General features: G+C 39.3%; 2 protein-coding genes across 4 annotated transcripts in view; both read left to right on the forward strand.

Moving 5' to 3' along the window:
- Positions 1-683: 683 nt before the first annotated feature.
- Positions 684-3,942, forward strand: fam166c (family with sequence similarity 166 member C). The gene is made up of 3 exons (XM_036581845.1): positions 684-1,224; positions 1,555-1,816; positions 3,607-3,942. Exons 1-3 carry the CDS (start codon positions 1,142-1,144, stop codon positions 3,718-3,720), a joined length of 459 nt encoding a protein of 152 aa, XP_036437738.1. The 5' UTR covers positions 684-1,141; the 3' UTR covers positions 3,721-3,942.
- Positions 3,943-10,047: 6,105 nt separating this feature from the next.
- fndc1 (fibronectin type III domain containing 1) overlaps positions 10,048-24,829 on the forward strand; it is a 62,872-nt gene continuing 48,090 nt past the window's right edge. For 2 of the 3 annotated variants that reach the window (XM_036581846.1, XM_036581849.1), the window contains exon 1: positions 10,048-10,576. In XM_036581846.1, coding sequence (XP_036437739.1) covers positions 10,504-10,576 — 73 coding nt within the window. In that variant the 5' untranslated portion in view covers positions 10,048-10,503. The remainder of the gene's footprint in view (positions 10,577-24,829) is intronic. The other variant, XM_036581847.1, reaches the window with a different exon arrangement.

Here is a 24,829-nt window from a genome sequence, read left to right on the forward strand (position 1 = left end):
CAGGATTCAACTGGCTAGGTTCATGCTAGGCTAAACAATAATTTTTATAAGTATTTATTTAAGTGTTAGACTGTGTACAGTAGACAATAGACAGTAGACAATAGAACAGTGGCTATAGATGGGTTTTAAAAATTGCCCTGGAAGAGCTTTTATGTTTTTAAGCCCTACCTTTCTGGGTGTGTACTGTGGTGGGCGGAGCTGTAGGTAATAGCAGAAAACGTGTAGAGTTAAGAATTGCCACTCAGTAATGTCCTCCGAGTTTGTCAGACACTAGATGGCGCTCCTGAGTGAGTCCAAAATGAATAGCATTTGAGAAAGTCATAGTTTGTAAAACATTTTTATATTGAGGAACGCGCTTATTTCCTGAAGACTGAACAGCATAAAAATGTCAACACTGCTCTTATATTTTTTGGGTGCTTTTGAACTCCAGTTATATGAGTTCATAAAGGTGCCTCATTTACATTAATGACATCACTGAGTGCAAACCAGACTGCTTCACTCAGCCAATCAGCTAATCAGCTCACCAATCAGCACTCAGCAGCAGTAATGCCAAACAATCCCTCTCAGTAGCAGTAACGCTAGCGCCGAAACCCGTTTTGGTGTAGAAAAAAAGAAATATACAGGTATATTTTCTTTGTTTTTTTATTTAATACATCTCTCTACTTTCCAAAATTCAAGGTCCAGGTCAAGTGGTTAGAAACTATTTTAACTTTTCTTTTTTTGGCTTAATTCACCTCCATCCTTTGAGGACTCGCTCGCGGGTGCTCTCTGACGTTTTGCACTCATGTTTCTGATATAACTGGATAAACAGGAAGTGGCCAGGCTCCCCTTAAACCGGCTCTGGCAGCAGGAGATAGGCGACCACTTCTGATTGGAACTCAACCATTGTCATTTACCGTGACGACAAATTCACGAGATCGAATTCACATATTCACATAAGATTAGCTGTTTTTTATATATAAAACGTCATAAAAGGCAACATGAATCCAAATTGGCGCCAATACTGTCAAGTTAACACGTGCGTAACAATGCAGCACGGACTGAGTCACGCGAGGAGTGAGTGGTTGCCAGGCAACTCTGTGTTGTAGCTGTAGGGGAGGCGCTCCGCGAGCCCTGCGCTGTGGTCAGGAGTGAGTCCAGCATGTCAGGCACGACCCTCAGAGGAAATGGCTCTCTCATCACACACAACAACGCCACCTACATTCCAGCGTCCCTGATGCCTGGGTAAAGATTATGAGCTTATTAGTTAATTTTACAGTACCGCAGTTGCAGGCGAGAAGTGCACTTGGCCACCGGGACCACTGACTATCCTGCTGAAAAAGGACCATTAGACACTATTAGGATTAAATCCTAATGGTTTTGCTTTCTAATGGGAATTGGTATAATGGTATAATATTCCAATAGAGACCACTAGTTTCCTCTAGAATACCTTTAGGTCTCATTAGGAAACCATGAAATGCTTTTAGACTCAGCCTTTGGTCACCTGACTGATTTTACATTAGACTGCAGGTGTTATTACAGTTTTGAATATATGACTAATGCTGAATTGTTTAGGTACTGTGGGCATGTGCCAACCGCCAAGTTCCAGTATGGGGTCACCTTTGGAAATGCAACCATCAAGTATTTTCTGGACTCGCGGGGTGCAGCCATGACCCGCAGTGCAAGTCAGTACAGCATGGGTGGCATGTTCCCTTCCATCTCCAGTGCTGGAGGTTTGTTCACTACCCAGCGACCAGATCGGGCCCCTTACAGCCCCTACTGGGCACGATACAACGTAGATTTCGAGCGCCAGCGAGAGATCAAACACTTTGATGAGGTGAGGAGTGGTAATGTATAGTACTCTATGATCTTCATCAGGCTGTTAATGTTGGGGTACTTTTACCACACTGGGTGCTGATACTTCATATTTTGCTTGTGGATTTTATTATTTTATTTAAAGTTTTGGCACAAAATTAACTCCATATGCTAATACCTTGCATATCCAATGTGCAGAATATATAGCTGAAGAAAGAGGCATCCTGCAGATGACCCACACTCCTAAAAATAAAGGTGCCAGTAAAGTGTTTGGAGCGATGCCATGAGTGGTTTGATTTGAGTGTTTTAAAGGACCCCTGTTCTACATTTATCTTGAATTTTATTTTTTGTTACTGAGGCCCACTGATGATGTTTGTGGTTTTATGTAGCTACAACAGCCATAATTCATTTTCAGATGACAATTTTCCAACCTCTCTTAGAATTAAACATGCTTCTCCTTTAAACAGATATATGTGAATGAACTCTGAGTTCTGACTGGCTGCCCTGTATTGTGCCTCATTCAAAAAGGAGTATGGGCTGCAACAGTCCTTATAACTTTGGTGTAAATGGGTAGGGCTAAACTGCGGTAGGCTGAATAAACATGTGTAAGTGTATTGGATTACGTGACTTAAAAAAAACAATGAATTTAGAACAGGCTGTTTTTGCAGAGTAATTGCCATATACTAATAACACAGTACAACCACTTTTAAGCTTTTCTTGATAAGCAGACTTCTGTCAGAGTGTTCACTTCCATTTTTTTTACATCATTTTCTTGCATTGTCTAGCAATACAGTGACGCTATATACCATTTGAAATCCCAGGATTCAATTCCAACAAAGCATTTTATAATCCATTATTCACAGCAGTAATCATCATTTCATTTGCAAGATAAGCACCAAATAGCAAACGCTAGCAAATCTGAGGGTCCTTACTTTCAAAACATGTGATCGTGATAACCAACAAGAGTCAGAGATCAGTTTAGAGATCTATGAGTCAGGCAAAAATAAACTCCTCTATTCTAGCCTCTATCACTCTGTGTCAGTGATTCATACAGTTATTCCGATGGTTGAGAGCGTTCCCTTTTAAATGAGACTATGATCATGACTATAGCTCAAAGTATGTGGAAACAGTGCCCCCTTTACTTCGGGTATGCCGTTTCAGGCAAAAATGGGGCAACAGTTAACAGAGAGGTTAACTGGAGAGTCAGAGGTGGTTTAGGGAATCAAAGACGGTTCTTCCATTGCATCATCCCATCAAAGCACATTTGGCACCTTTATTTCTAGAAGTGCGGGTTAGGAAATGTAGAATAATATAAGAAATATCAAATTAGAAAGGGCATAAGAGTGAAAGAGAAACAATGAGAGATGCACTGCACTCTCAGAAAAAGGAATGAAACTGTCACAGGAGCATTACCCCTCTTATCACTGGGGTGGTACCCTCAGAGGTACATCTCAGTACCTTTAGTCGGGGAGCATAATTGTACCATAATCCACTGAAATTATATTTTCTAATTTGTACTGACTCCACACACCCTGTCACGTTTCCAGCCTTCTTATTGTATTGTTCTGTTTCAGAACATTAGGTTATGAAAAGATATAAATATGTACTTTTTCATCTGGGAAAAACTTATTTTAGGTGCACCACTGGACCTTTAAACCACTGTTGTACCTTTGAGGGTAAATATACATTGTTTGTACCTTGATGAATGAAAAATGTACCTGCACAGCACCTTTATTTCTAACAGTGTATGACAGACAAGAAGGCTTTTGTAGTGAATGCGTGTAGTAGTTCTTACTATTTTTTGTCTTTCAGCTGGCACAGAAACACAGGGGGAACTACAAAGACAAGACTGGCACACTGCAACCTGTCAGTTACTTCATCATTCCGGTGAAAGAGAGTGAGAAGTTCTCCCAGGAAGCTATGTAAGAATCAGATAGAGTTGTCGATGCAGTCAGTAGCCTTAGCACTCCTTAGCTACGTTGATAGACAGATAGATAAAAACTTTATTAATCCCAAAGGAAATTGCAGGGTTACAGCAGCAACATCCAGGACTGTGATGCTTATATACTTTATATTCTCTGAGAGAGATGTGTGTGTTAGTGTGCTCTCAGCCTGCACAACAGGATTCTTCTTTTATACTGTCTGTTGTACTCCAGTCTTCCGTTCTCAGTTCCTCCTGTTGACTCATTGTTTTAGAATATTATAATACCAGATATTATCATTGACTTTCTAACGCAGGTATTAACTACATATTGCTAGGAATCTGTATTGTAACTGCTGAGTATTATAAAACTGCATCTGTTAAAAATAGATTTCATACACTTATTAAATATGATACATACAGTATGTATTTACGTGTAGCGCTTTTTCTTTGTAACTGCCTATAGCCTGCAGTGTTGTGTTAGTATAGTGAACACTATAGCCTGCAGTGTTGTGTTAGTATAGTGAACACTGTGACCTGCTGTGGGTTGTTAGGCACTTGCCTTTAGGACTTCTATTAAACATTTAAGAGTGTTGTGTGAAGAAATAAATAAATAACGGCAAGAAACATTGATGCTGTCACTGCTTAATGACGCAGGAGGGACAGCATGCAGTCCAACAGGTCATCTAAGAGAAGTACATTCTTAAAAATAAAATGAGTCTTAGTTGAGATATAAGACATTTTAGGGAGAAAAAACGTTATTTTGTATAGGACTATTACATTATGTGGGAGGTTCTTTAAAGGGTAATTCAACTACTCTTTTTCAAATTTCTGGTATAAATACATGATTAAAATGTAAATAAGGTCGTTCAGAGTGGTTTGATGTAAAATAAACAGTTCTAGAGAAACTCAAGTCAGAATTGTTCAGAGCGGTGGTGATAGGAATCAGACGTCTACTCTACCCGACAGAATATAAAAACTCAGAAGTGACATGTAGATTCACTGGTCAGTTAGGATAATAAACAAAATGCTACATTTGCTTCGTAGACATCGTGAACCCCTGGTTCCTATCACCACCACTGTAAAGAAATCTGAGTTGGTAGGTTTCTCTACAATGCACAATTTAACACCAGACCACTCAGAATGACTTGTTTACCAGATTAAATTGTGCTGAACTGTTAAAAAATCAGACACCACACTGAAAGGTTCTTCAGGGAACCAAAAGTGGTGCTTTTCTAGCATTACTCCAAAGACTCCTTTCTAGTGCTTTAACTTTTCACCTCTTAAAATCCCAGGCTTTTTACATACTAAGGCTTATTATTCAGGGACTTCAATGCAAACTGTGCTTTTTTTATGCTATAGAGATGTGTAATAAAACTTTGGGTCTGCCTGTGGGCCCTGGCCATTTAAGGGGTTAAAAGTGCACCTTGGTGAGTACGTTTAAAACTGCATTGAAGCCTCTAAGGACATGAATTACTTCTTCAGTTTCCACTTACTTCCATTTTCTCTTTCTCTCTCTGTCTCTCTCTCTCTCTCTCTCTCGCTTGCTGTCACTCTCTGTCCCTCTCTCACACACGCACACACAGATCTAATTGGCCCTTACTCTGAGGTCCCCTAAAGCAGTTAGAGAGCATGGCTGCTGGATGGTTATTTGTAATGCAGGCTTATCTGCTGACACAGTTCTTTGGGTTAACTATGCCTCTGTGCTTTGATATCTCTGGACACATTAGGGCAGCTCTGCTTAGGCTTGCATGTAGTTTATTTTCAGCACCCATAAAACGCACTGGTGGCTAAAGATCATGGAAATCTGCTGGGTTTCATTTTTAGAGCGATTGGAAGTTAGACCTGCTGTTTGCTGTTACACTGTCTTGTGGTTTGTGTTGTACTCATTTACACATACTTACCGTTTCACGCACAACATTTGGTGAAATTATATGTTTTAAGTGAGCATGCTAACACATGCTCTACAGAGAACAAACTCTCCACAGTTACTGTTTATTAGCTGAATTTAACATATTGTGCAATTTGTATTTTTCCAGTATGTTAAACCCAGCAAATAAATAAAAGGGTGCACTGAAATATGAAGTGAAATGTGATATTTAAGCTTGTTCTGTGTAGAGAATGTATTATTTTCACCTAGAAAATGAACAAAACTGGTAATTTGGTCGGGGTGTTCATACTTTTGCGTATGACTATGTCAAATTTTGAAGATTTTGTTTCCCAAATGATACAGTTTCTACTCATATGTGTTTGTAAGTATATGTGTTTTACTCCTTCATATTTTCCTTTTAATTCTTTATTTTCTTTCTGTTCTGTTAGTTCTGCATTTGGACCACTTTACTATTGTTCATATCTGTCACTTTATCTTTATTATTCTTTGTATTTCAAACCAAATGGATCTCTAGAAAATACTAGCCCTATTTTCACTGGGCTGGTAGATGCAGTATGTACTAAGAAATTTCACTGAAGTTCTGTTAATTATATTTTTGGCTAGGCTATTTTTGCTTCTTTGTCAGCCATTAACAACACTTTTGTAAAATAACATTTACTTGAGTATTGGTTTAGGGAACGCCTCTATTTATGTGTTTGTAGAGGCAGCTCCAAGTGCTGAATGCTAAAATTCTGCCTTGAACTGGGCCTCTTCGTATGGATGGATGGATGATTTCAGTTGAAAAATGGCACAAGAACAACATTACTGTATGGCAATTGTAGACTGTTATTAATGAATAAAATATGGATGATATGATCATAGTGACCTTACCACAATGAAGAGGATGTGGTCAGAGGGAGTGCGCCGCTACCAGACCCTTGCCATTGGGCATCAAGACCTCACTGGACGACCGCCACATGAGGGATGTGTTCTTTGAACGCAGATGACCAGCACGACCAGCAGAGGGTGATAATTGCAAAGCTCTGAAATAGAGGAGAGAAACAGCAGGAGTTGTGTGGTGTGTGTAAGCATTAGGGAAGGGTCAGGAGATTTTGTGCTGTTATGTTGTACAATGGGGCTACAGTGTTAAAAAACAAATACATCCACCAGCTGCTATATGATAGGTAGAATCAAAGATGTACTTTCCTTATTTAGTGATAAAAAGTTTGCTTTCAGTGGGAGAGGGAGTGAGATGATTGTGGCCTACATTCTGGACATTAATTATACATGTAGCCTGGCCCAAGAGTGAGCAGAGCTGCTATATTATGCCAGACGAGGGCAGCTATAGCTCTATGTATCGAACTGACATGTTGCATGCATGGAGGTGATCAATCCTGACCAAGAAGTGAATTTATTACTTCAGCCAGTTAAACATTTAGGATTTCTTACCAAAAACCATTAAGTCGCTCAGTTTATTTTCTCTGGAACACAACATGCTTGCCATCACATATAAACACTGATTATGCATGATAGTAAATGGCAGGACTGTAGGCTATCTATCAGCTTACAGCAAGCACACAAAGTGCCGAAACAACGCATGCCGTCATAATCTGGCACCATTTGATCATCAAAAAGCAGATGGTTTAAACTGAGCATGGTTTCCTATCAAATCCTGTTCACTTCAACAAAGCAGGCATCAAACGCAATCATTGGGCAGCTACCCAGAGCATCCATGTGCATTTTTAAAGTGGTTCGTTTAAATAGAATCCAGGGCAGTTATTGATCAGACAAATAACTTTTGAGTGGTCAAAATAGAGTTGCTTATGCTTATATAAGGTAAACCAATTCAAACATCACAGCACCCAGGCATTAATTACTTGGTGCACATGTTTTTGCAGTGATAAAAGTTTGGAGAAGGCTTTGCCTTCTTACTGAAGGAGAATTTTCTTGCTGTTATTTTTCAATCAAACACATAAACAGCTATTTGCCAAACACATATATGGGTATATTTTACAACACATACATTCAAAACAAGTGTAGCTTTGAATTGACATGTTGACATGATTAAAATTTGCTATTTTAATGGCTGCAATAAAAAGTGTTACATCAACACAAGTCTTGCTAAAAGAAGTCAACTGAAAGACAGTGATTGTGTTGATGTAACATTTGATTCATTTACACAGTTAAACGGTTCTTGGCTTGATCCTGACTTTTTACAGTTTTCTACAAAAATCTTTAATATTATGTAGAGATTGTGTGAACTTTAAAAAGGTTCTCTGCACTGTTCTCATTTACCAAGATGGTTTTTCACAGAACCATCCTTTGTAATGTCTTTGAGACATAGCATTTAGTATAGTGTAGTGGCTGCCCTTCATGTGCCAGACTGGGATTTGATTCCCTGCCTTGGCAAACTCGCTACACTATATCAATAAGAGTCCCTAGGCAAGACACCTAACACAACATTCGCCCTCCTCTGTAACATAATTAAAGGGGAAGGGTACCAAAGGTGTTTCTTAAATGGCACTGCTGCAAAGAAAACCATTATTTTTTAAAGTGAAAGCTCATCTGTATTAAAACCATTTTTGAAAAGCTAAGTTTTGATTGCAGGGGTATAATCTTCACTGAGACAGACATGACTAAGCACAGTAGGCCTTTAGATGACCTACATGTCTGGAGATCACAGTCAGCTGATGGGAGTTGCAGGGTTGTCTGAGGAAGGAGAGATTGCATCTGAGTTAAAGTGATGGAAAACGATTTAACACCAAATCATTTTTACAGTGCAAGTAAGATAAGAAGGCGTTCGGGAAATGCACCACTGCTGTGTGACTTGTTTCCTTCCTGTGTGTAAATCATCTTGTATTGTATTTACACTATATGTCCAAAAGTATCCAGACACTTAGACATCTGACATCTTTTAATTAGTCAATTCAGCCACTTTTAAGTGTATCCATTGCTGACACAGGCATTTAATTGCACACATATAGCTTTTACAATCTGCATAGAAAAGCATTGCTAATAGCTCTGGAGCACTGGCACATGGGTGCAAGCTTGTCATGCCCAATGCCAGGCATCAAAGGAGGTCTAAAGCCCCCACAGCATTGGGCTGTGAGCAGTGGAACTGCATTCTTGGACCACGGAGTAACGGACCACCACCCAATATGTTTGGGATGAGTTGGAGTGACATTTGTGATCCAGAACTAACAATTTAATATCAGGACCTGACCAGTAGCCAGTCCATTCACTCACAAAATGAAAATTACTGTTTTTGGTTTTAATCAATGTTCTCTCATTGATATTACTAAACATATGAACAAATGTAAGTCTGCTTAACCAGCATATCCTGCTTAACCCAGTTACGTGGAACAACATTTTTAAGATAATCCAACATTTAACATAAGTTGACTCTACTTGCAAAATGAAGTTGACTTTACTTTTTTATGCACAAAGAATTAAGTAGTTTACACAAAGTCTAATCTTGCATGATCTACATAATAATCTGATACAATTTTTTAAATAAATATCCAACACATCACTGAGTGCGTTGGCATGCACTGAATAATCTGATAACTGCAGAAAATCAGATTTTGTCAGTAGTCCGATCAACATGTTTACATCGGATAATGGGAAAACTTTGGTGTATATGAGTCAGGCATTAATCGGATTTCGGCTTTGCAATGAGCCAATAAACTCACAGATAAAGATATGATGTAAATTTAATGTAAAATATAAACTTCATGAAATGGCTTTTTTTAAAAACATTGCACCACTTTACCAAAAAATATGAACATGCACCATCTAGAAGATGAAGAATACTTAAATCCTTCATTTCAACCAGCATGTAGTTGGTTTCAGTGTCACTCTAAAAGTGTTTTGCTGCCATCTCGCAGAAACACTGCTTGCTTATTTCTGGTACCACCATCTGTGTTCACACATGTGCAGACTGAGAAATCTGAAAGAAATCAGAGTAAGAGTTTACATACGCTGCAAAATCTGATTACCGAGCTAAAATCCAGCTGTCTTTATCAGATTTTTAGTCAAATTTCTAGACCTTGGAAATTGGAGTATGCTGTTTGCATGACAATTTAAATAACCAGATAACTGCAGAAATCTGATTATGATGGGATTATTAAGTGCATGTAAACGCTCTCAGTTTCAGCATTGTTCACGAACACCAGCAGCTCACTTGTTTGTCTATTTTTTATTTTCTCAGCTCCTTTTCCTGACAGCTACACATACTTTCAGACTCATAGTGTTCTTAGAATGAAAGGATGGACAGAAACAGCTGCAGATTTTTTTCAGAACTGAAGCATGAGTGGAGCTTGATTTGCTCCTGTCCCTGAATAACTTGTACTTAATGACCATTTTGGCAGGAAATGAAATAAATAAGGGGCGGTCAGACTTTTGCACAGTTCTGTACATCCTCTTTCGTGCCTATGGAGTGCAGTGTGGTGCAGTGGGTGTTCACACAGCTTCAGCTTTAAACTCTTCCACATGATCATCGTCATAAAAAGCCAGTGGAAGGCCCGTGTGTGGAGACTGACTGCGCTGTTTTGGAGTTTATAGAGTGCAGACTGTGGGCAAACAGGCTCCACCAGCAGCAGCTCGGATACAGCAAGAGGAACTCACCAGGCCTGCGCGCGCTCATATCAGCCTATGAAGAGTGAATGAAGGCAGGATGCTTTGTGACTCTATGAGCTTTTCACAGTACATCCTGCTTTTAATTATGCTCAAGTGAGGACTCGTCCAAGACTAATTCATCAGCCGACCAGCAAGAGACTGAAGTGCATGCGTGCGCGCTCCAGCACCGCCTGAGCCCCGTTAGAGGGAGCCCTAGCTCTGGGAGCGCGCGCTCCCCCCTCTCTCCTCTCTCCCCCCTCCGCGTGTGTAGCGGCCGCGCGCCGCTTCTGCTCCATTAGCCATGAGTCCCGCCGCAGCACGCGCTCTCCTCGCGCTCCTGCTTGCGCTCTGCGCCCTCAGCCCATCGCTCACAGGTAGGAGCCACACTCCCGCGCGCGCACTCACTTTTAACGCACTTCAGCAAAGGATAACTGGAGTAGTAATGGCAATAATAAGGGTTTGGATGGTTGTTTTGCAAATACATCAGATTGGAGGAAACATCTCACTGTGTGCCCAATGGCATGACATTAGGCAACAGTAAGGATTTAGAAATGCTGCATCGGTATTTATTGCTGGTTAGGGCTCTGGAAACTGTGTCTGTGCTGAGCATCCTATTTGCAAATGATTTGTGAGCTGTGCGGATTGCTACTGAGGTTTGTGCAGCAATTCTACTCTTAAGGGCTGAAAGAAGAGCTGCCACAGAGTGCTAGATCAAACCACATGATTGATTGTCAATGGCTAGTGAATGTCAGAGGCACTCAAAGAAAAACAAACCTGTAATCAATTTTTATCTGTTTTTATTTTTACAGAAAAAGCACCGTAGCATGCAAAATGCCTTTAATTTACACTATTTATATTTTGCCAGTTGGTTGCACATTATTTACAAAGTAAGAGACTGAAAGAAATCCATTGTGTTGATGTAACATGGTTTATTTGTGTGCAGCCAATTAAAACATTTGACTCATCTGTAACTGTGGTGTGCAATCCAGCAGAAAGTATTATTGCTTCTCACTCATTATGGAATATGGCCTTAGGTCATAGGTGCAGTCTGAACTGCTTCACTCTGCAACCCATTTAAGATGACAAATATTAGATCATATATCGTATGGTTAAAATCAGACGCGCACATGGTGGTGGACGTGCCAGAGGTGTGATCTAATGTGCCTGAGGTAACGCATCCTCAGTGGCCCAAACTCATGACCCAAGAGGGCTGAGAAGGAGAAGAGGAGAGTTGTGTCTGGCTGAAACTTCTGCACTGGACCAGCTAGTGAATTTCACAGAGATCTTTTTAGTGCCATATACAGGACTGTGCAAAACTCAGAGACCACCCTTAATTGATTTCTCTTGTGGTGTTCAATTGCAGAATGGCCATTAAGTACAAGTTGCAATTTTTTCAAAACAAAAGCAAAAAGTAGAGAATTTGCAAATCAAACAAAGATACTGGTGGTGGAACAATGGACTGTCCACTCCAGAGTCCAGACCTCAACATCGTTAAGTCTGTTTGGCATTACTTGGATCTTCTAAGCCTGCACTTTGGAGGTAGAAAAAATCTCTTCAGATTTCGTTGAAAAGTTGAGTGCAAGTCTCCTGAAAAGAATGGAAGCTGTAATAAAGGAAAAGGGTGGATACACTAAATACTGAAAGGTGTGATATTAGATTTGGTTGTTGGGGCTCCTGTGTAATTTTCAGTTTTGATGCTGAAAAATAATGATTTATAATTATTGACGGTTTTGACTAGAAATTAAATCAGTGAAAGGGTGGTCACTGACTTTTGCACAGTACTATACTGGACAAAGCTGGGATTTGGCGGTGCAGTTCAGCACCGCTAAACAGTGCTTTGGTCAGGCTCACAGTGGTGATGCACATGTTGCGTCCATACACTTTCAATTATGCAGCAAAGACTGGATGTCTTGTACACAGCACTACTGACATGAGGCAATTCATGTGGTCACGTAAATGTGCACTGATCAGGTCTAAGGGCTGTCAGGTCATCAACTTTATTACAAAGAGCATTTTATTGACTTTAAAAATAACACAAGTTTTCACAGCAGCCATATGATTCTATATGTGTCTGTTTTGGAGGAGGTCCCTCAGTTGAAAAATGTACCTTTTTCTTCAATAATGTCAATGGAAAACATCTCAATGGAAATGTTTATGACTATACAAAACTGGAAGTGAACTGGATTTTGTCTTTGTAGGTGAGCAAGTCAACATTTATAAAGTGTTTTCATTGTGCATGGATGCTTTTTATTGTAGCAGTTGCACAGGATCTTTTGATATCAAGAAAGCTGCACTTGTGCTGTCTGTTTTATACAGCTGTCTTTGTGAAGAGGTGTGGATTGTTTTCACAGCAGGGCAGTCTCACCCCTCCCCTGTCGTCTCTCATTGCTCACTAGCAGCTCAACACAAAATCAAAACATTTCACAGAGAGCCAGCACCAACAACGTCCTAGTTAATCTGATAACAGAGTTGCTGGGAGAAACATTGCATTTAATTATATTCATTAAAAACTATCTGAGTTGATTTCCATTTCGCCATGGCCAGAGTGGCCATTTGGCAGCCTACAGAAAGAGGCCACATTTGCTTTCTGTATCAGCAACATTGGGCAATTTTGTGGACATGGATTTAGCCTAAAACTGCAATGTTAATGGTGTTTCACCATTTAGTCAAACATTGGACTTAATCTGGCTCCACGAACCAGGCTCATTATACTCAAGGAACATAACATATGTTATTTTTTTAATATTGAGTCAAAAATCATCTCAAAAATTCAGGGTTGGTTTTTCAGACATGGATTAAGCCCAGTCTTTGACTTAATTGCAGTGTCAGTGGTGAAACACCTTTGAGAAGTCTAGGCCTAGGTTTAATCTGGGTCTGGGAAAATGGCCCATAGAGTTTTTACCTTCAATCCTTGAGAGGAATCATCGTCAAAAAGCAGTTTGCTCTAGAACACTGATAGAAAATGCTCCAAAAAACTGCGCCAAAAAAGCAGAAAAATAAAAGTGACTTCACTGAATACGCGGCTAGGGGAGAAAATCTTCCGCTAAAGAGCCCAGAGCTACGCAAGTGCATCACGACCGCACTGCCTGTCCGCGCTGCAGTAGTGGAGAGGAGGTCTTCAGGTGAAATGGCCACATAAATAGTGGCCATAGTGAGCATGGCAGGTTGTTAGCATTTAGTGCTGCAATCAGCACGTGTCTCAACATATTACAGCAATGCTGAAGAAACTGGAGTCTCCGGCTTTTAACGGGCCGTCTGGGAGCTCACAAGCAGATGTTTTGGACATCGTTTCACCCTTAGGTCGTGAAATCAATTTTGTTCAGACTCGCTCTGTCTCTCTCTCTCTCTCTCTCACTGTCTCATTTTCTTCTCTCTCTCTCTTTCTCTCTCCTCACTCTCACACTCTTTCCCCTGTATCTCTCTTTCTCCCTTGTTGCTCCCTTTCTTTCTCTCTCTCTCTGCCTCTCTCTCTCTCCTCACAGAGGAATTTTGGAAGTGGCCATATCCCGCCGAGCAGAGTTAGCTGCCACGTTACAATAGAGCTCTCGCTCTCTTGCCTTTTCCTCTCTTTTTCTCATTCGTCCGCTCTGTTTTGGAAATAGCTCTGTATATGAGGTCACCCAGTGCAGCCTGGGACTGCCGTCAGCAGCTGTGTGTTACAGTCCTCTCCTCTGAGCTTCTTCTGTATCCTCTGAAATGCCGCGTTCATTGCTCCGCTTCCCTCTGTCCCGTGGAACTATAGTTGGATTAGTATAATCAAAAGAGATTCTTTAATATATTGTGTGGGATTTGAATAGCCATTCGAGGTCAAATATCTGTGTGATTCCCTCAAATTCCCATGGATAACCTGGATTAGAAACTTAGAGCCTGGATGTTCACATAAGCATTACACAACATGTGCCTCACTCAGCAGGCGTTGTTATTAAATTAGCGTGAGGTTTTGTTATTAAATTAGCATTTTGAACAGGACTACTGTTACTAAGTGAACTCCAGGTTCAGCCAATAACAGCAGGCCTTCAGACAGAATTAAAAACATAGGCCTTGCTGGCAAACACGATGGTAGTCCTTCCCAGTGGCGTAAATAGTTGGGGGGGGGGCGTGCAGAGGGGCCCACAGTAAAGTAGAAACCTCACATTGATACTAACACTGCTGTACACCCATAACTAATGAAAGATCTGATTTCCCAGTTACCAGTTAGCTTCCATCAACAATACACAGACAGTCCTGATGTCTATTTGTCTCCCTCTTATTCATAATGCATCTCATCTATTGTAACTGTTTTCAAACAGATCCTTCACCACCTGTAACATGACATATTAATTATTTATTGTAATCTTAAATAGGTAGTCTAACACAAACATTTAAGGCAATCAAATTACACACGCACACACACATGATCTAAGCCGCTTATCCTTCTGGGTCGCAGGGGGTGCTGGAGCCTATCCCAGTGATCATTGGGCACAAAACTGACAGGAAAAACTCACAGGCCAACATTTCAATTATTAAAGACATTTGTTTATGTTCAAAATAATCAGGCTTAACTGGGTTCAGTGTGCTGAACTCAAAAGCTATGCGAAGACATTTGGCAACATGCTGCATTAAGAATATAGAGCAGAACTGAAGTTTCTTGAACAACAAACAGAAACATTTAGTCTATATCTAGTAATTATTTTTACTGTCCTAATGTACTTTTTCCTTAAACGCAGAAATGATGGAACATGTTTTTTGCATTATATAGGGTTCTGAACTGTGAGGTGCTTTCAACACATTTTAAGCTCAAGGATGAGTTCAAATCCCATGACACACTGCAGTGTGACTGAAAAGCTTTTCACCAGCATGCAGCTTTCATTCCAACTCTCAGCAGTGCCCAATTACACCACCCAAATCATCCAGACATCTGCCTGACAGATAAAAGATGTATTGGAAAAAATGAGGCTCAAGGGCTTTTTTTTCCACAACCTCGTACCTTAACACACGTCAGCTGGTGGGAATTCTGGCGGGAAGAAACCGTTCAGTATGTCTCAGGTACGACCTCTGCCAGAATTCAGAGACAAAGAGAGAAAGAGAGAGAGAGGAGAGAAAGAGTGAGAGGGAAGCAATAAGTGAGAGCAGAGAGAGAGAAGTGAGAGAAAAGAGAGGAGAGAGAGAGAAGAGACAGAGGGTGAAGCAAGGATAGAGAAAGAGAGAGAGAGAAAGAAGAGAGAGACTGACAGACAGAAAGAGTAAAAGCGAGAGACTGGCAGAGAGAGAAAGAGATAGAGAGAGAGCAAGAAAGAGAAGACAGGAGAGAGAAAAGGGGAAAGAAACACAGAGACTGAGTGAGTGAATGGGTGAGTGAGTGAGTGAATGAGTGAGTGAGTGATTGAGAGAAAACAGAGACAGAGAGAGAGTGAGAGACAGACAGATAGAGCCAGAGAAAGAGAGAGAGACTGACAGAGAGAGCGGGAGACAGACAGATAGAGATAGAGAGAGACACTGACAGAGAGTGAGGAAGTGAGAGAGGGTAGAGAGGAGAAAAAGAGAAGAGGGGGAAGAAAAAGACTGACAGAGAGAGAGTAAGAGAGACTTACAGAAAGAGAGGGAGAGAAAGAGAGGCCGATAAAGAGGGAATCAGAGAGAGAGACAGAGACCGAGATAGACTGGGAGAGAAAGGGGAAAGAGACAGTCAGAGACTGACAGAGAGACTGACAGAGAGAGAGAGAGAGAGAGATAGTGACCCTGAAAGAGGGAGAGAGTGAAGACAAAAGAGAGAGACTGATAGTGGGAGAAAGAGAGGTAAAGAGAGATTGACTTCAGAGTGGGTGAGGATATGAGAAAGATAAAAGAAGAGAAAACACAGCTACTAGAATCTGATCTCTTGGTGTTCAATAACTGTGAAAATGTTTGAGAGAAGTTGAGTGTCAGACGACGTAGTGCAGGGATGCCCAATTCCTGGTCCTGGAGATCGACCACCCTGCAGAGTTCAGATCCAACGCACCTGACTTTAATACTCAGATGCCCCTGAAGGCCTTCATTACCTGGACCAGGTGCATTAGATTAGAGCTGGAGCTGAACTCTGCAGAGTGGTACTTCTCAAGGACCAGGACAGGGCACCACTAATGTAGAGTATGATTTAAAATGAGGAGGAGATTCACACCCCCTTTACATCCTCAATCGGTCACTAAGGAAATGAGTCAGGAATATTGGATCTAATCAAAACACTAAAATTCTGCACTCTCACTTGACCACACAGTGTATCAAGTAAATGTGATGTGATTTTATAATGACTGCTCTCACGTCAGTGTGAAGTTATAAACACAGTAAATATACACTGGGTTTCAAAATGTGTACATACAAATGAGCATGTTGTGTCGATCTGTAATTTGCTGTTTTTCTTTGAAAAAGCTGCAAAACTGAAGGAACAACCAATGAAAGGAAATAATGCCAAACCCCACATATTTTATCCATTTGTTGAGATGACTCTAGCTCTCAGTTATTTAAACCGTCTTTAGTGGAAACGAGTTTTAATATGCACTTTTAAAAACACTTTGAAAAGGACAACTGTCTAATCATTATTCAGGCAGAACCTGCTTTTCATACCAAAGAGGCACTTTGATGCGCTTCCATCTCTGAAATCTCTGAAATTTTTTTATAATGAGGAAAAAACTTTTTTAACTTTGTGTGTGACAATGTAATGAGATTTTATTGCAAGTAACTTTGTATCATTTGTAAAGGGCAGCTGGCATTTTCAAATGGTTAAAAAAATATAGAGTTACAAGATTAGTAAACACCTCATTTGTGAGTAAAATATCTGTTCTGTGTTAACAAAAGCTTTGCAGGTATTACTTAATGGTATTTCTTAGAGTAATTCAAACTAAAGCAATGTGTCTCCAAACTGAGAGGCAGTATATATAGTTAAAAGATAAGACAAAACTCATCTGTACTCACTAAATGAGTGGATGCTGTTTATTACCATGGGGACACCATGCTTCTCACATTTTTGTTCTTTCTGCTGTAACTCACTTGAGCTGAGGAAGGGCTAGATAATGAGAAAATACTGTGTGTTGCAGAATCTGGTTATTGTCAAGTATGTTTGGTCCAGTACAGCACTGGAGCATACCTAGGGCTTACTATGAGAAAAAAGAAGAAATAACTGTTTGATATGTGTCTGCCCTTAGTCAAGCACAGGAATACTGACTCAGGACACTGGAGAAAACTTTTTTTGGCCAACTGAAAGTCCACTGCTATATAAAATGTTTTGGAGATTTTTGTTAATTGCTGAGCTGATTGTGTTTTTAAATGTACTTGTTGTAATAGTTTTTAGTTGGCATTTTTCTGTTTATCTCTAGGGTGATGTGCTTAAAGCTGATCATATGCGCTGTCCAATTGTTTTGACGTGTTAAAGTCATTCTCTTGTGTTGCCTGTCATTTTAAATCAAGCCAAAAAACAATGTGCATATAAATAAATTTGGCATTTTAGTGGTATTTGCAAGACACCTCATGAAACTGGCTTGTAACTCGCACTCATTTATGTTTAGCAGGCAGAGCGTTCTCCACAAGAGGGAGCCTTTTGTACTCAAGTAGCTTTTGTGTGCAACATTAGAATGGAGGAACTTGCATAGATAACAGTTAGGAAACAATTAAGGTTATGATATGAGGAACATTCATCAGCTAGGTTGTGGATGACCACAGGCAAAAAAAACAGCCGGGGTGCTATGGAAGAGCGGAACTTAGCATCAGTGATGCAGAGCGAGGCAGCAATATGAGACTGTCCAATATGAGACTGTCCAATATGAGACTGGGTCGCTGTATTAGAGTGATAAATAATGGCACTAAATTCTCCGTGTGTGTGTAAGGGGGGGGGTAAAATAGTTGAGGGTAAATGGTTCACATGCTTCATTGACACTTTAGTGTTGAGACAGCAGGTGCTCACCCTGCAGCTCTTTGCATAAGTCCTCATGAAAAAGCATGGATATGACTGACACTGCGATAGCAGACACGAGCACAAACACACACACAAACATTGGCTCACATTCATAACTCTAAAAAAGTCTACTGACTATGACCTGCCACTATGATTTGATAGATTGAATATGTTCCACACTCTCTCAGCAACTCAAACCACAGAAAACCCCTTTATTCCACTATAAAATGATTTTTATGGACTTTTATGGACATCTTGTCATGTATGCTAATTCATTATGAGGTTTCAGTCTTATTGGAGTCTTATGACTCAACATGGCCTCTTTGACTTGTACTCCATTCCCAGAAATATAGATCAGTGATGTCACCCAGGTGGCAATGCAGAAGCAGAAGGTATGAGGGTGTGGAGTTGAAACTGGAACAGACTTGCCCAGCAGCATGGTCCATTTGAGTAATGCATAGCTTATCCAGGTCTAATGATCTATGGAACATATCGTGCTGTCAAAACAAACCTATCTCATCATTTTTGTAATTTTTACTTTTTTTATGCCAGTGGTCCTTAATAATGTGTTGAAACTTCATGATGAAAAAACCAATACAAATCAGAAAGAAAACAATATTGTTCCATTAACTTGCATTCAAAGTTAAGAACATTTTTTCTTCTCCTGTGAAGTTGTCATTTAGGTGATCCAAGGTTTTGTTGAGATGGTGACAATGTTCATCATATATTGTCACTGTCATATCAAAACCTCCAACATTTTTTCTATTTTTACTTATTTTTACTAGGGATAGTTGATATGGCAAAACTATATTGAAACATTTTCACAATTTATGATATTTGTTTTTTGAGGTTTGGTGACAAACCTTTAAATAATATTATGAGTACAGAGGTTTTTATTACAACTTTCTCATATTGCTGCACTGCACGACATCCAATTAAGCAGGAAATAAATCCTAATTATGTTGTCTTAGCACTGAAACATGCAGGTGGTCAGTTTTCTTTAAGTACTGAAGATATCCACTATATACTTAGAGAAGCGTGTTGGGATGTAATTTATCTCTATAATGATAAAGTATAATCATATTGCCTACCCCTATTTTACACCATTTGAAGAAGTCAGCTGACCTTTTCATTGAGTAAATATTTCCTGATGAATTAATCCAAAAACTGATTCAACATTACCCTGTATAAAACATCATTAATATACATTGACATTTAAAATGCTTTTTCCTCTCTTATTTTACAATTTCTGAGGTTTATAACAGAGACAATGTGTAAAGATAAACCTTAAAGACATAAATAAAAAGATAAAAAATGACACTGTTTCCAATGTTTCATTTAAAATCATGAGTATTAATAGAGCAATATGGCACAAGAGGTTGTGTGCTACAGTGATGTGAAGCAGAGTGCCTAAACCCCCCCTTACCTGTAATAAAATCACTGTAACACACAGCCTCAAGTAGCTTATTGCTTTATTAATACCTCATTAGACCGTTAATTAATAATAATCAAGATAAACAATTATTCGGCTAAGAAATGTAGTTCCTTTAGAGTATGTTATTGCTGCTAAGGAATCATTGTCAGTCAGAATGTTGAGTTGCCAATCACTGGCCATTGCAGTCATTTCATAAATGTTATAAGCGTTAATTTTTGTCATATAACAGATCAAATGTGCTCCTGCTTGTTTGGAATGAAAACCTGCAGCCACAACTGCCCTTTGTGGATAAGATTGGACACCCCTGTTATACATTGGAAACTTTTTTTTGGATAGGTCTGTACATTAATTCAAAGCCTGCGATATGAATGGATAAGTTGCTTAGCCTGCTAGCTATCTTTTAGCCTGTTAGCTGTTGTCAGCCCCTCAGTTTAAATAAAACCATGTTCTTACCTCATTACACTCTGTGGTCCAGGCAAGCAGCAATACAGCCAAAGATTATTTTATTCTCAGCATAATAGTCATACAGAATTCAATTGTTGTGAGGCACTCCTAAGGATAAGAACATGGTTTGTCCAATTAGATTTTAGGACCAGTGTTCTAACAATTTGTGCTACTCATCAAGGGGTCCATCGACTGTCCACACGCACATCATTACTAAAGTGTAGTAACTTGTGTTTTCATGCACAGGGTAAGAGAGTACTCTTACAAGTGAGAAAACATGATAAAATGTGATGCAGTGCTGTAAAAGGTGAGAATGTGGGGAAGTTTCCTAATGGATGCCCCTCCAGTGGATAAAACGTGATGTGGTGCCATATAGGTGCCCTCACTATGGGATAAACTTGACATTCCCTACAGGTGCCTTTCTGATGGAAAAACTCATGATGTGACTTCTTAAATTCCCTTCCAAGTGAGAAAACACAATGAAGTGCCCTTGCAATGGAGAGAAAAAAAATCATGAATAAAATATGATTTTTATGTGAGTCTCTCACATAACATGCCCTCTAGGGCAGGCTTTCAAAAGTGGGTGCCATGACGACAGTCTAGGGGTGCTGCCAAATACTTTGATAAGATTTTGAATTTACCTCTCAAACCCTGCTTACATTCAAAACATTGTATGGCCAATAACAAGTCTTTTCTGCATTTTTTCAAGAGGCCGATAAGTAAGGCTAATATCTGGCTAAAATTTAGATGTAATCTTATCTGCACTGTCCCTGTTTTTATTATTATTATAATTATTATTTCAGTGTACCCTTTAAGCTAGGTTAGATTATGTCAGGTTAACTGTATTTGATAGTAAAAACAAAGTAAATTGTTGCCAACAATGATGCAAAAAAGTTTAACCCCTTAACATTCCAGGTTTATTTCATACAAAGGCTTATTATTCAGTAACTACAGGGACTTTAATGCAAACTAACTCTTAGGTTATAGAAGTGTGTAAAAGAGTTTGGGCCCATTGGCAGGCCCATGGCTTGTTAAGGGGTTAAAACACTTTAAATACTTTTAAAAATCCCCGTTATTAAAAACTTACATCTATTCCATCTATTTGAGTTTTCCATTTTAGACACACCCCCTCTAGAATGTTCATATGCAGAGTGTGTGTGAAATAAAAGTTAATGGTTCCCTCTGTCTTTTGCTTATAGTTTCCTGTGTGTTTTTATCATATAGGTGTGGTGATTTAATCTGGATCAACAAATAACATAATGTTGATATTAATCAAGGATGATGACTATTTCAAAATACATGATGCATCATAGCTTTTTGCACACTGGTGGGGCCCCATGTCATGCAGTAGGAGCCCTTTTCATTTTTTCCCCCCTGCCTTTCAAACAGCCTCCACCACTGACTCAGTTTAATATTACTCTTTATCCCTTATTACCCCCTGAAAGTGATTTAGGCCATCAAAATATCCTACATACAGTTTTATGTAGACAGCTACTTGTAATTATGCGGTATGATATATGTAATTATACGGTATGATATTTCAACAAAGTAGCACCATTTGTCAGAATGCAGGTCCTGTCTGTTTTATAATAGAGTTTATTGCCCGTGTTGCAGTAATATTATCTACTGTTCTGGAAAGACTTTGCACTAGAACTCATCTTAACAGTACTGCCGGGTGCTCCATAGCTCCACAAAAGAGGGCAGTTTCACTGTTCTACTGTTCTGCTGGGGGGCATTGGGGTAATGGTGACCTTAGGCTCATGTGCAGCTATTCCAGAGTCTTTTATTTTATTAGTAATGCTTTTTAATGGAGATTATACAAGCTGTATATAGGCAATGTCTATGCGACCCAGCTTGTGACATGCCATATAAAAATAATGAGTGGCCATAACATATTAACATGTGGGTACAAGATCCTTATGCATGTCCACAATTTAGTAAGGCATGGAAACGAGACAAGTTGTGGCCATGACTTTGTAAGGCATGGGAACGAGATAATGCCTTATTAAGCTGTGGTCAAGGCCTATTTATCTCATTCCCACACCTTACTAAGTCGTGGCCATACACTAGTATCTTATTACCTCGCCTTACTAAGTCGTAGCCATGCAATATCTTTATTTATACGTGATGTCACCAGCAGGGCTCAGAAAATATCACTAATAAGTGCACCTCAAAGTAGCTGAATTCACTAATTATAAAGGGTGTCTGGATACTTTTGGACATATAGTGTATTTGCTAGTTTTGCTGTTTAGAACTGCAAATCACAGCAACTCACTGGGGGTTTGGGAAAATGTCAATCATTTTGCCCTTGAGGCTTCATAGAACAAACTTCATTTGAGCTAAATTTGAGTATATGGAACGGTCCTTAAGTAGGAAAGGTAGAAATGACACACGACATTACGCGAAACAGACCTAAATGACGTACCAGATGTAAGTTGTGTTTGTTCTATACTATAATAGTCTAAAACTGTAACATAAATAATGGAAATGCAGTTAATGGCACTTCTAAAGCTCTTCCTGGATGTGTTCCAGAGGGATGGAATTATGATGCTAGAGGCTCAGCTAGCCTCCATAAACTGTTTATTTTAGGGAAAAGCACTAACTGTTGTTTAGTTTTATATGAGCTTGATCTAATTAAAATACTGACCCACCCAAATGTTATAAATTTTAAAACAGACCAGATCATAGACTGTTTGGAGCTTTGGAGATCATGTGTGTGTATGTATGTTATTAGAAACAGCTCTGACACGTATGACAAGCTCCCAGACAGTGTTTAAGACATCTAGGGGAGTTGTATTATGCAGCAGTGATTAAAAATGAGCATGTGTTTTGCTTTTGGTGCTTGCTGGGTTAGTTCACATAAGGTACAGTGGCTGTTTATTTTTATGCTCTGTATTGCCAGAAAGGTTTAGAATGACATGTTATATTACTTGTTTATTTTCTGCAATTATTATTTCTACAATAATAACAAATATGTAGAATTAAATATTATGAACTGCACACTTGGAGTATTTTTTTTAAAAATATATATTCTAAGTGGAGTTTGCCTGTTCTCCCCGTGTCTGCGTGGGTTTCCTCCGGGTACTCCGGTTTCCTCCCACAGTCCAAAAACATGCAGTCAGGCCAATTGGACATGCTAAAATTGCCCCTAGGTGTGAGTGTGTGTGTGTGACTGTGTATGTCTGTTTGTCTGCCCTGCGATGGACTGGCGACCTGTCCAGGGTGTATCCTGCCTTCCGCCCAATGACAGCTGGGATAGGCTCCAGCACCCCACCGCGACCCAGTAGGATAAGCGGTTTAGATGTATGTATGTATATTCTAAGTACATTGGGAACAGCAAAAGGTTTATATTGTTTTTTTGTGTTTGTTTGTTTTGTTTTTTGTTTTTTTTTCAGCCTATCTGCCATAAGATTTGATCACCAGTTTTGACATACAAGGCATTTTGCATATTCATTTTATTGTAATTTTATTCTTGATGGTCTACATCATTCTCAGTCACTTTTGAACCATCTACAGCTCAGTTCATACAACTACATTTCCATTTTGTAAGGAGCTAAAATTTTCAGACTTTTTATTACAGTGTTCTACTAAATTGCCTGAAAACTGTGAAATTGTATACGTCTAGCATTAAAACAATTTTAACTATTTATCTGCAATCTAATTGGTTTTATATTAATAAAAACATTGATTGCATTCTGTTAAATGATATTGTACACAATGGAGCAATAATTAAAAAAAATTCTGTCTGTGGTTGTACATGGGCCTTGGGGACACTGGTAGGCCTATGCCTTCTTGGAACCCAGATTTGTCCAATGCCAGTGTGCAAAGATGCCAAGTTCTTGCATCCCCATGCATTCTTTCCAGCTTAAGAGATTGAAAAAGCACAATTTTTAGCAGATACTATCACCATGGCAACATTTACGCATCTGTATTCCAATATCGGTTGCGCAAAAAGGCACAGAAATATTTCTTTTCACATAAAGGCGGTATTTCTGAACTAACATATAAACGCAGCATTAGGTTGCTCCACTGTTGCTCCTGATAGTGAGAAGAACTGTGCTAGATTCTATAGTCCTTGACCTATATTTACTCAGCTAGTGACTAGTAGTTGACCATTGTTAAGAAAACAAGAATGTTACTGCTGCACTTTTTAAGGTGCAACAGAAAATCTGAATGAGAAGCTGGCAAATAAGATGGCAAGCTTCAGCGTCATTCTTTGCATGCCATCAGTTGTTATAGAAGCCAATTAAAGGAAATTTCCCTGATTTTATTTTTAATTCTGCAGTATATAGTCATTGAGGTGAAATAAGTTGTTCAGAGTGTTTTGACGTGAAATGGTTCATTGTGGAGAAACTTACTGACTCTGATTTCTTTACAATGGTGGTGATAAGAACCAGAAATTCTAATGTTTATGAAAATATATCTTATTTAACGACCAGTGAAACTACATGTATCTTCTGAGGTTTAATGTAATACTGGGGATGGTAAAATAGTAAAAAAATCTGAGTAAAAAATCTGAAAAAAATATAAAAATCTGATTTTGGGCCAAAATCTTATCTGAAAATAATTGCAAAACATGGCATCAGGCAGTGTATGTGGAACATTTTCATGTAATAGCTTTCTGGTGGCTTGTGGAGTCATTAAAAGTCTTAGATGTCTGGTTCCTATCATCACCACTGTGAACAGTTCTGACTCTGCTATTTTCTCTAGAAAGGACTTTTTCACATCAAACCATTCTGAATGACTTTGTTCACACCTTACCAATGGAATTATCCAGGAAATTTGAAACATCTGTGGAATTTCCCTTTAAATGTAAGGGAAGCAATCATGTGTTATGTTTACTAC

The sequence above is a fragment of the Colossoma macropomum genome, unplaced genomic scaffold, assembly GCF_904425465.1.
Source record: "Colossoma macropomum unplaced genomic scaffold, Colossoma_macropomum, whole genome shotgun sequence".
NCBI classification, from domain to species: domain Eukaryota; kingdom Metazoa; phylum Chordata; class Actinopteri; order Characiformes; family Serrasalmidae; genus Colossoma; species Colossoma macropomum.

Excerpts from the sequence above, each read along its gene's own strand:
- fam166c (XM_036581845.1), top strand. The coding sequence starts at position 1,142 with ATGTCAGGCACGACCCTCAGAGGAAATGGCTCTCTCATCACACACAAC. Across the intron at positions 1,225-1,554 it reads CCAGCGTCCCTGATGCCTGG|GTACTGTGGGCATGTGCCAA; the intron begins GTAAAGATTATG and ends TGAATTGTTTAG. Across the intron at positions 1,817-3,606 it reads AGATCAAACACTTTGATGAG|CTGGCACAGAAACACAGGGG; the intron begins GTGAGGAGTGGT and ends TTTGTCTTTCAG.